Source organism: Idiotropiscis lumnitzeri, chromosome 1 (assembly GCF_059441095.1).
Source record: "Idiotropiscis lumnitzeri isolate Australia: NSW breed Sydney's pygmy pipehorse chromosome 1, RoL_Ilum_1.0, whole genome shotgun sequence".
NCBI classification, from domain to species: Eukaryota; Metazoa; Chordata; class Actinopteri; order Syngnathiformes; family Syngnathidae; genus Idiotropiscis; species Idiotropiscis lumnitzeri.
The window spans coordinates 29,541,625-29,556,186 of NC_142391.1; the positions used below are offsets into that span (position 1 = coordinate 29,541,625).

Here is a 14,562-nt window from a genome sequence, read left to right on the forward strand (position 1 = left end):
TTTGCCGACCACACTAGCTCCTTTGCACATGGCATTATTTATATTGTTTACAAGAGACCTTCACACAAATCTAGGCCTTTGCAAATGGCATTACAGCATCTCGGCACAATCTATTTGCAGAAAAAGATTTTGTGAGATGAACCCTTTTTCTCCTGTTCTTTGTGACATTGGTCCAGTCATGCAAAGCAAGCTATTTTGAATGTTTATTCAAATGATTTTTGTACTTTTATTTTTCATTGAAAGTAATGTGAACCAGTTGGTCAATAAAAAAAAAGCAGTTAATATGCATTTCCTGCATTTATTTTGATTTTGGTCCTCAGGGGGAATTTATCGCGCATTTATCGTTACCGAGGTAAAATTGCCCAATTTATCGCAATATTGATTTTAGGTCATATCGCCCAGCCCTAATTCCAACAATTAATTATCACTAATATGGTGAACAGATGTCACATGAACACGCCTCACCTGCTCGAGAATAAAAGCGGACGTTTCAAGGACTAAGTTGAGAGGCTGCTTGTCCAGCAAAAGAGCCATTTGAAGCTTTTGCTCCTCCTCATCGCTAAATGTTCGTTCTCCCTGCAAAGAAAAGCCAAAATAGACAATTAACGTCCAGTGCACCCAAAAAGTAATTTTAATACTGAAATGTTTCAAAGGATGAATGTGGGTTTGAACACATTTACTCTAAACCTTAAATCTTGAATTCATTCATGTGAATACATTTTGGTTCTTGACCAGAAATGTGTCTTAAATGCAAAATCTGGACATGGAGCTTTCATAATGTGCAATCGTGAAAATCTATTTCATTTTCTGTCAGCATGACAGTAGTAAGCAAAGAAGAATGTCAGCTGTCTTCTGCCCAATCAAAGGACAGATAAATGATATCATCATCGAGGTGAGAATGAATTTAAAATCTGATCGGTGAAAGAAAGTCTCATTGCCAATGTAGCTTAAATTACATGGGCCAACACGAATGATTCTGAAGGCCCCGAGCAGATTAGATTGACATGGCAACACATTGAAGCTGAACTTTGATTAAACGGGGAAAAAATCCACACGGGGTGGGAGCAATGCAACTCAGAGAAACACTACAAAATGATGAATATAGACTGTTGGGAACACATTAACACAGTTTTATGGAACAACTATTTGAATTTTTTTTTTTGCCCAGTGCCTCAGATAGTGTTTAACCCAAAAGGTCACCGCTTCAATCATTCCCTGCACTAATATTAACGGGAATATCAAAAGTCACTTTTCTTTTGACATGAATTCCATATTGAGCTGACTGTACCTTCAGATGAAGCTTTTGGATGATGCGAGAGATCAGTCTAGAGAACTTGTTTACATCTATGGTATTAATAAGAATCACAGCTTCCTTGATGCTGTTAAGAAAAAGGAACAAACAAGCATGGTTGTTACAGGGAGTGTTGGCATGTTTTAGTATCCACACGTGTGACACGGGGTAGACATACAAAAAAAATATATAGGATTTTAGCATCTTATGATCAAAGTCAGCAAAGGCACAAATATTTTATGCGCCAAAAAGATCATCTGGGGTGATTATCTTGTGACCCACTTGGACCTATTACTGTACCACTTTGCTATTCAGGCAATGCTTATGTGCCATCTTGTGGCCTGATAGGATATTTAAAAAAAGTACGAAAGCTGCAAATACTAACAACTTGGGGCAAGTTCAATAGGGGACAAACATGAATGTCTAAATTTATGAACAGTGAACCACATGTACATGAGGGATTTCAGAAACCCGCATTGGCAAAGCACAATAAACCTGCAGCTTCACCAATGGGTTGAAAAATTAATTGCATTTGCGATAATATCACGATATGATACAAGATGAGAGCAGCCATGGAGAGTCAAAATTACTCTACTATGCCTTGCTGGCTTTGATTCGTTTATGGACTGTCTACTTCAATACAATATTAAGTGCAATCCACATATTTTGATATCATATTTCATGACACATGAAACGTTGGATTTGTAGAAGTGGTAAATCCAAACAGATGTTTGATTGAATATCTTGAAAGCGAGCTACGACGACTGGTGTTGCTTAACAATTCAGAGAGTGAGGGGGAATGGGGCGGAGTTGAACGACAACAAACCTCTGTGTTTCTTTAATAATTGAAGCCATTGTATTTCCAGTAAATATAAGAATGATAACCCAAGTGTCAAAGCAGTCGCAGCATCCGCAAGTTGTTGTCACTTCTAAGCTTCCTGAAGTCACCAGACGTCTCGCGTGACAGTCAATATTGCGCGCGGACTGTTCAGGATGCGGAAGTGTACTATGCTGAATACATTTTTTTTTTTTTTTAAATAAAAAAAATAGAGAGGCAAGAATGTACGTTTAAATAAGTATAATAATATTTTTTTTAAATAAAAAATATAGGGACGTATTAATAATTCAATTTATTTAACACCGTATTTTGCGTAAAATTGCGCAACATGACTCTCTGAAAAAGAGTAACTACGGAAACAGGAAATGAACAAACAGCGGGAAACATGTTGAACGTGGTGTATTTTGCGACCAGTCCAATTACACTAAGTTCTGTTGCTAAAAATAAGCTTTATTTGCATCTAAATTATTTTCGCGAGCGCTAAGGACTTCTCCCTCGTCAGTCAAGGTTGCTCATTGACACGATCAATTGTGTAAATTCACTCCAATCCTTGTAGTGTAATAATGCTGCAGTGATTGTGCAGTAGGTGTATGCATGATCAATAATGAATATGGCTTTTGGCAGAAGGAAAACAAAAAAAATCACTATCAAGTTGTGTTTAGGCCCCATGGAGGGCTGGGCTTGTTTAGATGTCCGACAACTTCCTTAATGAAATAATTTTAGCATGTCTGTCATTAGCACCATACACTGTTCAAACTGAGGGTAGGGATAATTAAAAAAGGAACGAAGGAAAATAGACTCAAGTTTCAACTGTTTATTGTGTAGTAAAATGAGAGGTGGACAAAATTCATGCGCAGAATAAAATTTACAAACAAACTAATAATTTCAACAGATACAAAATATAAATTCAGGATATATGATCAGAATTATGTAAGTCAGCAATATCATTAAATTCTTCGTAGTTTCATTTGGTTTCACACGCACACCAAAGTAAGAATTCCCCAACACTGTATTGATCCCGACTGTTCCCATTCAATTGTTTTTCTGGAAAGAGCATCTTACAACACTTCAATCAATCTTCATATCTTCTTTGAAATTAAGTAAACACTCAAGTTGGTCAAATGACTTCAGTTGGACTGAGATGGTTTTAGCGGCTGAATGTCACGAGTGGAGTAGGAATGCACCGTGGACAAATAAATACTTTGTGATTTTGCAAAAGAACAGAAAATGCATAAAACCTTTTTTTGTTTGCAACAGAACAAAAAAATGCATAAAACTTTTTTTCTAAGAAAAACAAAGCAGATCAAGATTGTTTTTTTTTTTAAATCACACAGTACTTCCATGATTGGATAGAACAAGTTGTTAAGAGGTTTTGGTGAACAGATTGCATCACGTTTAAACATTTGGCGACATCTCCAAGCAACGGGTCGTCTCTGCGAGCCGCTATTTGAAGGACGGCAAATTTGGCACTTTGATGCTGATGTCACCAATGTTGATGTTTCTGGGCATTTCCGGTAGGTTCATGTTCTTTACCGCTGATACGGCACGAGCGGGCGCTCCTGCAATACCAGCCTACACATACACACACACACACATCCACAAACACACAAAATGAAGGTTACACAGTGCATCATCAAACAGTCACATTCAGCGGTGGACACGAGGGACAAACATAACCACTACACGTTACTCGACAAGACTGTTGACACGATGCCAAAGCACCGACGACTACCATGAGACACGTGTGCATTATGTACATTCAGATGCCGTCATAGCGTCAGATGCACATGCAGTTTGCGGTGCTACGTTGCTACGACACAACCAGAGCCAATTCTGAATCCACTGTGAGGTCATTCACTATTTTGGATGAACTGGAGTGGGGCGTTGGTCAAGCATTGCTCAGAGTGAACCCACCGGACTCTTGAGGGGCCCAAAGAGAGAACTGGGTTACGGATTTGGAAATGAAGACTGAAAAGGTACAGTGTTTTGAATGAAATGGAAGGGGGGGAGAAACATAAGACAGTACTACATTGGATGTTATACAGAGCTTATTTGCCGGCTACCTGCATTTTTTTTGGTTTATGCAGGAACAAAAAGACTGCAGTATATAACAAGTAGGTACTGATGACATGGGGGGGATTTGTCAAGATAGCACTCAACTAATCTGGAATATCTGATCTGTGGACAGAGGAGTCGCGTCACTCTAACACAGTGAGTCTCAACAGGAACAATTTAGAGCAGTGTTTCCCAAGCATTGCGCCAAGGCACACATTTTACATGAGGAAAGATCTCAAAGCACACCTTCATGCCAAAAAGTGATGATCTTGTCTCAATGTACTTACAAACTGATTTTATTAATGCAAAAAATTGAGCCGGGTTTAGTTGAACACAAACACTTATATTATGTTTTAGGAATGGCAACAGGCATGCATCTAATTGGACCTTTTTTCGAGTGTTGCACTGGTTCTAAATAACATTTTAAAAAGTATGAGGCAGGTTTTATTCCTAAAAACTATAGTTAATATTACGGCAAGCCTTTGCAAGATGAAGCACAGTTGAAATATTAACGCAGTGCCTAAATATAGGGAATTAAACTGTACCAAAATAATTTATAATTAATTTTGGTACATTTAATTAAAAAAAACAATCAAATAAATTGAAATACAAATTTAAAGTAGAAGTCACTTCAAAAACATTCTTTACAATCATGTGTTCTACGTACCCTAAATAGTCTCGAGGAATAAGAATAACATTGTGGCCCTGAAGTGTAAAAATTAAAACTGATAACTGAACACAACAGCAAATCAAAACAGACAAAAATAAAACACGACAACAAATTAAACAATGAAAAAAAACAAAGAACAAATCTGAACAGTGAATCAGAAAACACACCAAAAATAATCATTACAGCAAATTGCAAAAAAAAAAAAAAAAAACAACACAAAAAAACTAAAAACTAATCACAACATTAAAAAGACAAACACAAAACTAAACCGCACCAAATTAATATAAAAAAGCTCTTTCAATTTTTGAATTTCTTTCATTCTGATTCCGCAAACGGAGTCTTAATCAAAATACAGTGTTTAGATTTGTGGGGCACATAAAACATACTATTGCAAAGAAAAAAATAGATTAAACTTCCACTTTGACTACATCTGAACTGTTCTGTCTGTCACTAGACATCACTGGCAAAGACAGCTCAATGATGATATTTGTAACTAATAAAATTCCGCAGCAGACATGACAGTCTCTCACGGGTCACCAATGTGCTGCGGCACAGTGATTGTGAATCACTGACTTAAAGTTTTTTTTATAATGGAACAATGACTTCATCTTCATCCAAATTTGAGAATCGCTGTAGTTAGAGATCCCCCCTCGTGTGAATCTTTTATGCAAAACAGACCCAAAAGTGACCGGTCACTTGTGAACAAAGCTCTACATTCATTGCTCGGGATGTGACATGTTAGGAATGTACATTCCTGCATTCCATTGACTCCGATGGAGCCCTGGACATGCATGTCGACATACAGGCCCAGTCAGCGATGTTTGGTATCAGGCTACCGACTGCGCAAATCCTGTAGAACAGGGGACGGAATTGATGAATGACTCAATATTGATTATTTGAAATGTTTTGAGTGATGCAGGAGTCGGCGAATAAGAATGTGGCATTGGCTGCTGCGATCTCAGGTTAGCAGCTGGCTGTTAATTCGCAGATCCATTAGACAGTTTAAATTTGAAGCGCCCGGGCATCAGTTGTGGTCGGATGCTCATATAAGAATGCATCAGAGTAGGGCAGTCCATCCCGGAGGCGGTAATTTCTATGAATAAAGCCTGAGGGTCGAGGCCGGAGGGCAGGGGAACTGACCGGCAAAAAAAGTTCAAGTGCCCAGCTCTGGTGTTTATTTTTAATCTTTATTGTAAATGCACCATTGGCTGCATCTACGCTTGACCAATGTGGGGCGCATTATAACACATTTTAATTAGCACTGGTCGGCTACATTAAATTTGTTAACATTGATACCTTGCGCTGGCAATTTGTTGACATGCGATATTGTTTGCCAATTGTGCATCAGACTTTATCATCTTCTTATCCCAAACTTTGGACATTTGTCTTTTAGATACTCCTGACTCACTGCCACAGAGACAACCTATTTTTACACAAAGTGGTCTAAGTCAGTAGAATCATTAGTCTATACCAGGGATGGGCAAAATTTTTGATTGGCGGGCCACAATGGGTTCTAAAATTTGACACAGGGGTTGGACCAGGAGCAGATAGATGGAGTGTTTTGGTAACCTCACCTCATCGCAGAATTTTTTTTAAAATTCTAAATGAAAGTGAACAAAAGCATTACAACAATATATATATATTTGAAAAACCACAGTATTTAGAAAATAAAATATTAACAAGGTTTATTAATTTAATTTTTTTCAATTTCAGTGGGCCGGATTAAAATGTTTACGGCCGCATGTGGCCCCCAGGCCGTAGTTTGACCACACCTGGTCTATATGGAACAATGATGACAGCAAAGCTTCAAAGCAGAAATTTCATTTCGACTTAGACATTTTTGGGTCTGTCCTGAAAGATTCCTGTTGCATGTTAGTGAAGTTATTTGACATTTTTTTTTTCTTCTTTTTTTTTTTTTTTTTTTTTTTTTTTAAATGAGGTGTGTCCGTATGGAGAAACTGAAGGAGGAAGAGGAGGAGGTGGGAAGGGGAGAGTAAATTTCAGTTAGGGTTACAGTACTTGGTTGTAGATTTTAGCAGTACCTGCGTCTACCTGTCCTGTCTGGTAGACTGAAAGATAAACGTCTGTAAAGAGAGAGAGAGAAGAATGGAAAGAACTAGACAGGGTCAGGGGGAAAATAGGAATGAGGAATGTTAAAGCAGGTTAAAGTAATTACAGTTTATCTGCACAAGGGAAAAAAAAAAGTGAGAGGACCTATCGTAGACCACCGAGTTTGATCCAAAACGGCCGGGCTAAACGCACACCAGTTTAAGGAGGACCTGTCCGAAGACAGGTTTTTTGTCAGGCTCATTAAATGGCACATTCCTGACTCCCTTGATAGCTTCCTAGAAACAGACGGTGTCTTTTTAAATTAGCGTGTGAGTGACAGAAACAGTGTGGTCTAGGGTAGGTCCCAGAGGGAAGAGACGAGAGCAGCTCTGATGAAACTCTGCTTACAGAACGGCAATCGAGAAAAAAAAATACCATTTGAAAGAAATAATAATAATAATAATCTGTCGGATTTAAAAGAGAAACTGCAGCCCGGGTTAAAAGAATGTCAATTCTATTGTCACTTGTAAATGGGAGCACACAGCAGATGTCAGCCAATTAGAGAAGCGGGCTACTCGGCAATGCGTCACTTGATGTTATTACGTCCAGTCAGCATTTCGCACTGCAAGAGGAAACTAGGAAATTACTTCATGAAATTGTCTCTGGCTGTTTGCCTGACCATAATTTTAATTATTAATTGATGTTTATGAAGGATTATTAGGGCAGAAAAGGGGGAAAATGAAACTGTGGAGTTTCACAAGAATAGAAATGTTTTCGTGATCAAATGTTTTGCATTTTTGGGTTACCATGACAACATACAACTTAATTCTCAAAACGATGTGACTGTTCCTTTAAAAAATATGCATCTTATTTTTCTCGTAATAATAAAACCTCAGTCTCAAATATATATAGCTATTTATCCATCCATACAACTTTCTTCTCATATTTTCACTTTAATATTGAAAATATACAATTCATCACAAAAATAGATTTCCCATCTTACGGTCAATGAAATTATGAACAACCTTTAGCTGAAAAATGTTCGACTTAATTCTCGTGAATATAGAACTTGCTTTTTGTAATATGACAAATCTGAACGTTATGACATTTTCTCAAAAATAATAATCTGAACATTTCGATTTTTTTCTTGAAAATGTATTTTCATATTACTACGACAACTTTTTCCTTGAAAATGTGTAAAACTTCTAAAAACAAGAAAAACATTTTCTCAAAAATATATAACTAGCGCAAATCACACAATATTAATTACTAAAATCTTGAAATATTACTTTTTATCCCACAAAGTCCCTCTCTCTCTCTGTGTCTCTCTCTCATCTCAAAAATAACATTATGACTTTTAATCTTGAAAAAAAATCTCAAAAGTATGACTTTATTGTTGCATACTGATTTCAATCGAAAAGAAATATACCACTTTTCATGAAAACATGGAATTTTAATCTCGAAAATCAAAATAAGAACAGAGTGTTTTTTTTTTATTCACACAACGTAATATTAGAACTAAAATCTTGAACAAGTGTCACTAAAATTTAGAAAATGTTCAACTTCGATGAAGATTATGACTTGCTTGTCTCTTTTTTTCTTTTAATTCTTAGACCATGATACCACTTCATAGACGTTAGCAGAGGCTGCATGAAAAGCAAAGCTGCAGATGTCTCATTTTTCAACACATTAGCTGAATCATGGACGCTACATTTCATTGTCCATCCATCCAGCCACTCTATCACCAGTGCATAGATAATTGGCATAAGACTGACACTCGTGTGGGACAAAACTCAAACAGCGACCTTTTTGCTCATTTCATTTGTGTGCTCCTCTTAAAAAAGAAAATTATAAAAAAAAAGAAAAAGGTTGATGATTTAGAGACTCAATGATCATCTGGAGAGATGGAAATCCGTATGAATGGCATAGTGTTGATTTGTGTTCAAAGCAGTGCGGCAGCGAGAAAAACGAACAAGAAAGAGAGAGAGAGAGCAAACACCCAGGATCATGTCGGGAGCATCACAATGTCACTGGAGAGTCGCATGCAGGGTGCAGCATACACACATGCCTGCATACTCTGTACCATCCCTTCCCAGAAGAGCCAGACGGACGAGCGGGCGGTGGCGTAACTTACCTCAGACTTCTCCATCTTGTTCTGGGCGTCCACCTGGGTGATGATCTCGTTCATGTTGGTCTCCAGCACCATCCCGCCCATCACCATCTCTGCCAGAATGTTGTGAACCTGAATGGGAGACAGTCCAATAAAGAATTTCGCCACACGAAGATTTGTGCAACGATAAATGCCATGCCTCAAGTAAACACTCTCTTTTTAGACTAAATGAAATTTGTTCCTCAAAAAGAGCTCTCTGCTGCAACAGAGTGCATCAACAGCACCTCTGCTGGTTAAATTCATGTAAATTCATTAGTTTGGTCAACATTTTTTTACTATAATGAATGAATGAATTGATTATAATGGCACAGCATAGGAGAAGAAATGTGATACACATGTGTTGGAAATTGTTGCATAATCAAGGCATAGCATTTCCTACCTTGTCTACATGGAAAATGAGGTCAAGTTCGCAGACATTCTCAAAGCATTTGTCCAACGTTTCCACAAATACCTGAAAAGAGAAAATGGAATGTTACTCTTAGTGACAAGAACAATTAAAGATAGCAAAGTGATGTTTTTTCCTTACTTGTATTAAGTCTAAAATTCCTAGTTCACTCTCTGAGGAGTCCACGCAGAACACAAAGTACAACGTGGCGTAGTGTCGGTAGATCAGCTTGTAGTCGGATCCCCCGATCAACCTGACACACGGTAAACATCACAAACCATCATTTGACACCAAACAAACCTCAACATGGTTGCCACTGTGGGATCGGCGTGCCACTTACATTCCACCTTCCAGAAAATTGCAGACGTTCTCATCTCGTTTGGACACCAAGTGGAAGGTTTCCCTGATAATGTGTTGCTCTGTGTCTTCATTCTGCACAAGCGGTGGTGGGGGGGGGGGGGATTATCACGTTACACGTCTGCTCCCATGGAGGAGCTTTTTATTGCTACAAGCAGACAATTTCTTTTGGCTACCTTATGTAATTTAAAACAGAGAGAGCAGCAAAGCCTGGGTCCTCGGCCGCTGTTTGCTTGAGTCATATTAAATCAAACACGCTCGCCCTGGGGCCACGCAGGCCAAGATTTCAGCTTGCTGCGCCGCAGATGAAAGTTCTGTGATCTTCACTTCACTTGAGGATCTTTAACAGAAGTGAGCGTTTCAGCCCAAGTTCACAATGCAACGGGTCGTTGTCATCCAACTTGAAGCATGCGACTAAGGCTCGCTGCACACCATTGCTGAAATCAATCAAATGTACTACTGTAGAGCTGAATGAGTTTGAAATATAATCTATCTGTAATAGCGATTTTTCTTCCTCAACAATGCATTTGCGACTAAATTTGAGCTTTTTTTTTTTTTTAAACAAAACACAAACAATAAATTAATCTGCTTACAATAAACAATATTAGACAGAAGCTTAAACATAAATCAATAAATGATATTACGACAACGCAAACAAATTTGCGACTTTATCATTTCAACTTTTAATATTTCGTAAAACAATCCTATGGAAACATGTGACCTGAACTTCGCAAACACTGAACTCATCTAAAAAATATATAAACAAATACATTAAACATACTGTGTAGAAAATAACCCTACCAACCAAAACGAAGCATTTTTTACAGCCTTTGCAATTTGAAAAGTAGTATTTTATTACATTAAAATGTAGATTAGAATTAGATTACTTGTTCAACTCCAGTGCGACTATAATATTGTTACTACGGCGAGGACAATTCGGAGTCGCCAACAAGATTTAAATTTTCACTAGTCGCGATCCTGGTTAGTACACTACAGGTTGCAATTATCGCAGATTTGCTATGCAACGAGACGAGACGCTCAATTTTTGCAGTCAGTATTGCAATGAATATCTATTGAAAATTTAGTTAAAAAAGGTGAATTGAGGAAAAAAAAAAAAACATAACCGCAAATGACTACAATAATGGGGAGGAACTGGATTTGATCTGTGGTTGTAGACCAGGAAGGCAGTGCTGAGGGATGCTCTGATTGGGAAATGGGACAATGCAGGACATGTCAGGACAGAAGAGGATAGAAGCACTGAGTCAAGAGGAAAAAAGGACACCACCACTAGGCCCATTATCAAACTTTGTAGTCCTCTAACTATAGCGTCTGCGTGAATTAATTGGCTGGGTGTATCATCAGCTTAAAAAAAATGACCCAAGGGAATTGGGTTGAAAAGAAACAAAACAAAAAAAATGTGACAAAAAGGCACAAGAAACAAAATACACATCAGCATGGTCAATAGCCATAACTTGGCCAGGCCACTAGTGCTTTTCTTGACATACTGTATGACGTTTCTCAGCAACGCTCCGCCTCCGGTTGCACTGCATTATTGATAGGAATCAAGAATAAAAGAACACACAAATAGAACTCATGTGAGGGAGTTGACTGAAAGACAGAAGGAGAGAAAATAAGAGAACCAAAAGAACAGACTGCAAATAGCTGAGAGGTTTTGGGCTCTATTCATTACCTACCCTCGTGCATTTCGGTAACAGAGCATCCCGATGCTCCAATTTACCACCCATTGGTACATACAAAGTTATAAATATAGAGGAACAAAAATACACTGCTTGGTTGCAGCCCACTGGAGGCGACGTCTTGTGCACCAGTGTTTTTTTAACAGAGACTCTCCACGATTGGCTAGATAGACAGTTAGACAGATGTGAGCTTTATTAATAAACAAATTTATTAATTTACTGACATTATTATCTTTGTCCCATTCCTGCCTCACCAGTCTCACTTAAAACAAAAAAAGGGGGGGGAATAATGGAGTTTCTCATACAAAAGGCACGAGTGCCTCACAAGGGCGTCATTCGGGTCATGTGACACAAACAGTCAACTGAGCAGTTAGCGCGACGCGCGCACGCACGCACACACACAGACAGAGATGCATACATATTTAAATACATGAACGCACGCCGGTTCGGGTTGCACGAGTTCTATAATTCACGTTTCATCAAACCAGTTGGGACCAAACTATTTCCCCCTCTGCTCTCGTACAGCGAGAAATCGCCAGGCACCCCATCGTCAAGTACAATATAATGTAAAAAACGTGACAATTCTACAAAAAATGCAAAGGCTTACTCACGTAATGTTCGTAGAATTTGGACAGCCTCGGTTTGCCATGGTTATTGAATATTAAAATGGCTTTAATCATGATTGTTGCTGAGCTGGGGGGAAGGAGGAGGAGGAGGCGATGGGCGGGAGCAAAAAGAATCAGTCCGTGTGACTCCCGTGAACCCAAACGCGACCGAGGGATAGACGGATGAATCCCGTCTCGATTTAAGTTTAATGCAGGAATCGCTTGGGCTTGACACGCTGCTATTGCTCCATCGTCTCTTTACGGAAACGATCGTCCACGTCAAGGAAACCGCTCCTCCTACACTCCCCGCCGCTCCGCTACCTGCTTGCTACGGCAAGTGAGAAGGGTCAAAATATCTACGAATCGCCAAACGTACAACTTGACAATTAATGGCATTGACCACTCTTCATAAGAGGGTTAATAAATAACAAGCATTACTGGAAATAGATGGTACTTCCTAAGGCTTAAAACCCAAAAACGAACGGAGGCTGCGTTTAGACTGGGCATGCGCAACCTGCGGGATGTACCTAAATCGCAACTAATGAAATAACCAGTTAATAGAACTGCATTGTGCTCTTATACGTACGTTTACTTCAACGCCATGTTGTTTGTGGCAAATTTGAGCGCTCGGTGCTCATTCACAATCCGTTTAAAAAGTGACTTACTCTATTTAAATGGCTTAATGTGACGTGATTTCATTTGAATATTTATTTTGAATATGAAAACAATTAAAAAATAGTTATTTACAATCGGCACTGAATTAAAAACACGGAAAAAAACGTGTATACTTCACTAATTACATTTATTATTGGCGTATAGGCACAAAAAACACCGTGTTATTTTAAATCTGATGATTATTCCCTTTGGGCAGAGGTTCTCAAGCTTTTTTCATTGATGTACCAACCTGTAATTTCCCCCCCAGCCAACTAGAAGCATTTTTGGATGGGGGGTGGGGGGGAGACAGAGAACCGTCCAAACAGTGTCTGATTTATTAAACTTTGTTAACTTAATTTGTAGTCGTATGTCGACAACTATTTGACAAAGAACAGATTTGTGCATATAAAATAATGATCAACACAAAGTGCCCTTCTTTTGGATCATAGTAAGCCTCCGTTCTCAATTAACTTAATTTTTAATTAAACAAATGAACTTAAATTAAAAAAAACAATCCTTTTTGCATTTAGTGAGACGTTTTAGTGAAAGACTCAGGCTTGTGCTTTAAGGATCTTTGGGATTTTTTTTTTTGCATTGATGCTACTTTTAAAATATATTTTAAAACCCAGAGTACCCTCTGAAATACTTTCAAGTATCCCCAGAGGTATGTAAACTTATGAGCAGAACTGTATTGCCAACAATAAGACGTTAAGGCCGGCCGTTGTAAACCTGAATGACGCAGTCATCCACAAGGTGGAGTACAAGTACACTTGATGTTTGATGATGTTGCACTTGAGCGGTGATGAGGAAATAAAACACTGTATCAACGTTGGAGTTTAGGCGAGTCAAAACTCAAAACATTTTGGTTTGACCTCAAATTATGAATATAATCAACATTTCAGAACTGTTTTATTATTATGGATTGGATACATTTAGAAGAGTGTTTACCAATCTTCATTGATGCAAGGCATCTATTTTCATTCGAAAAATCACGCGTAGCAAAAATAAATAAATAAATAAATATCAAACTTGGAAGTTCAAAATATTTTGTCTGGCAGTTGGAGAATGGTGCACGCCAACTGAATGAGAGGTCATTCATCATTCAACAAGAAAATGACAATGCCAAAACAAGAAAGGAATTCATCAGGGGAAATTAGTGGAAGGTTTTTTAGACTGGCCAAGTCTAACTCCAAACTTCAACCCTATCGTGCAAACATTTGACCTGTTCAAGAAGAGCCCAACACAAACCCTGGAAAAGCGTCAGAAGAGAAGAATGTCAAAGTTTGTTGATGTATGTGGGTCATGGTCTTGATGCAGTCTCCGTAAGAAAATGATTTGCAACTCTAAAAAACAATCGGGTAAAAAATAACCGAATATGGGTCAAAAAGGAGACCAACAGTACTTTTTGCGTTGGGTCAAAATGAATTATTAAATTTAACAACCCCCCCATTTTTTTGTACGTAACAAATCAAAATATTGGGTTGTTTGGTGGGTTATTCATTAATCAAACCTTTTGGTTTAAATGAATAACCCAAAAAGTTGTCGGCCCTTTTTTGACCCATAATCGGTTATTTTTGACCCAACTGTTTTTGGGCTGTAATCGTATCCCTAGAATCTATTTGAAGCATATCTTTTCCAATACACCAAAAAAAATGTAGTGTTTCATTATAAATGGTGCTATTTTGTAAGTCATGTATCATATATAGATGAGAAATACGAGCAAATCTATGCTGAAATGTTGATTTCTTGCTTTATATTGAAGGTCGAAGGAATCAGACTCATTGTACCATT

General features: G+C 38.1%; 2 protein-coding genes across 4 annotated transcripts in view; both read right to left on the minus strand.

The window, feature by feature from the left end:
• The window catches only part of commd10 (COMM domain containing 10), a 46,080-nt gene extending 43,823 nt beyond the window's left edge, over positions 1-2,257 (minus strand). For both annotated transcript variants that reach the window (XM_088306302.1, XM_088306292.1), the window contains exons 1-3: positions 2,118-2,257; positions 1,289-1,379; positions 466-576 (exon numbers count right to left, since the gene is read on the minus strand). In XM_088306302.1, coding sequence (XP_088162428.1) covers positions 466-576; positions 1,289-1,379; positions 2,118-2,146 — 231 coding nt within the window. In that variant the 5' untranslated portion in view covers positions 2,147-2,257. The remainder of the gene's footprint in view (positions 1-465; positions 577-1,288; positions 1,380-2,117) is intronic.
• Positions 2,258-2,928: 671 nt separating this feature from the next.
• On the minus strand, positions 2,929-12,597 carry ap3s1 (adaptor related protein complex 3 subunit sigma 1). Of its 2 annotated transcripts, XM_088294307.1 has the most exons (7): positions 12,124-12,597; positions 9,799-9,890; positions 9,600-9,711; positions 9,453-9,524; positions 9,038-9,145; positions 6,897-6,938; positions 3,554-3,701 (listed from the first exon to the last, which is right to left on the minus strand). In XM_088294307.1, exons 1-6 carry the CDS (start codon positions 12,190-12,192, stop codon positions 6,903-6,905), a joined length of 489 nt encoding a protein of 162 aa, XP_088150433.1. In that variant the 5' UTR covers positions 12,193-12,597; the 3' UTR covers positions 3,554-3,701; positions 6,897-6,902. The 2 variants fall into 2 exon arrangements, with proteins under 2 accessions (XP_088150425.1, XP_088150433.1); XM_088294299.1 differs by lacking the exon at positions 6,897-6,938 and having other exon boundaries at positions 2,929-3,701; positions 12,124-12,594.
• Positions 12,598-14,562: the final 1,965 nt, after the last annotated feature.

Bases quoted from the DNA above. Each gene is read 5' to 3' on its own strand.
- ap3s1 (XM_088294299.1), bottom strand. From the start codon at position 12,192: ATGATTAAAGCCATTTTAATATTCAATAACCATGGCAAACCGAGGCTG. The intron at 9,891-12,123 runs GTGAGTAAGCCT...CCGCTTGTGCAG, and splicing joins CCAAATTCTACGAACATTAC to AATGAAGACACAGAGCAACA. The intron at 3,702-9,037 runs GTAAGTTACGCC...GTGTATGTGTAG, and splicing joins ACAAGATGGAGAAGTCTGAG to GCTGGTATTGCAGGAGCGCC.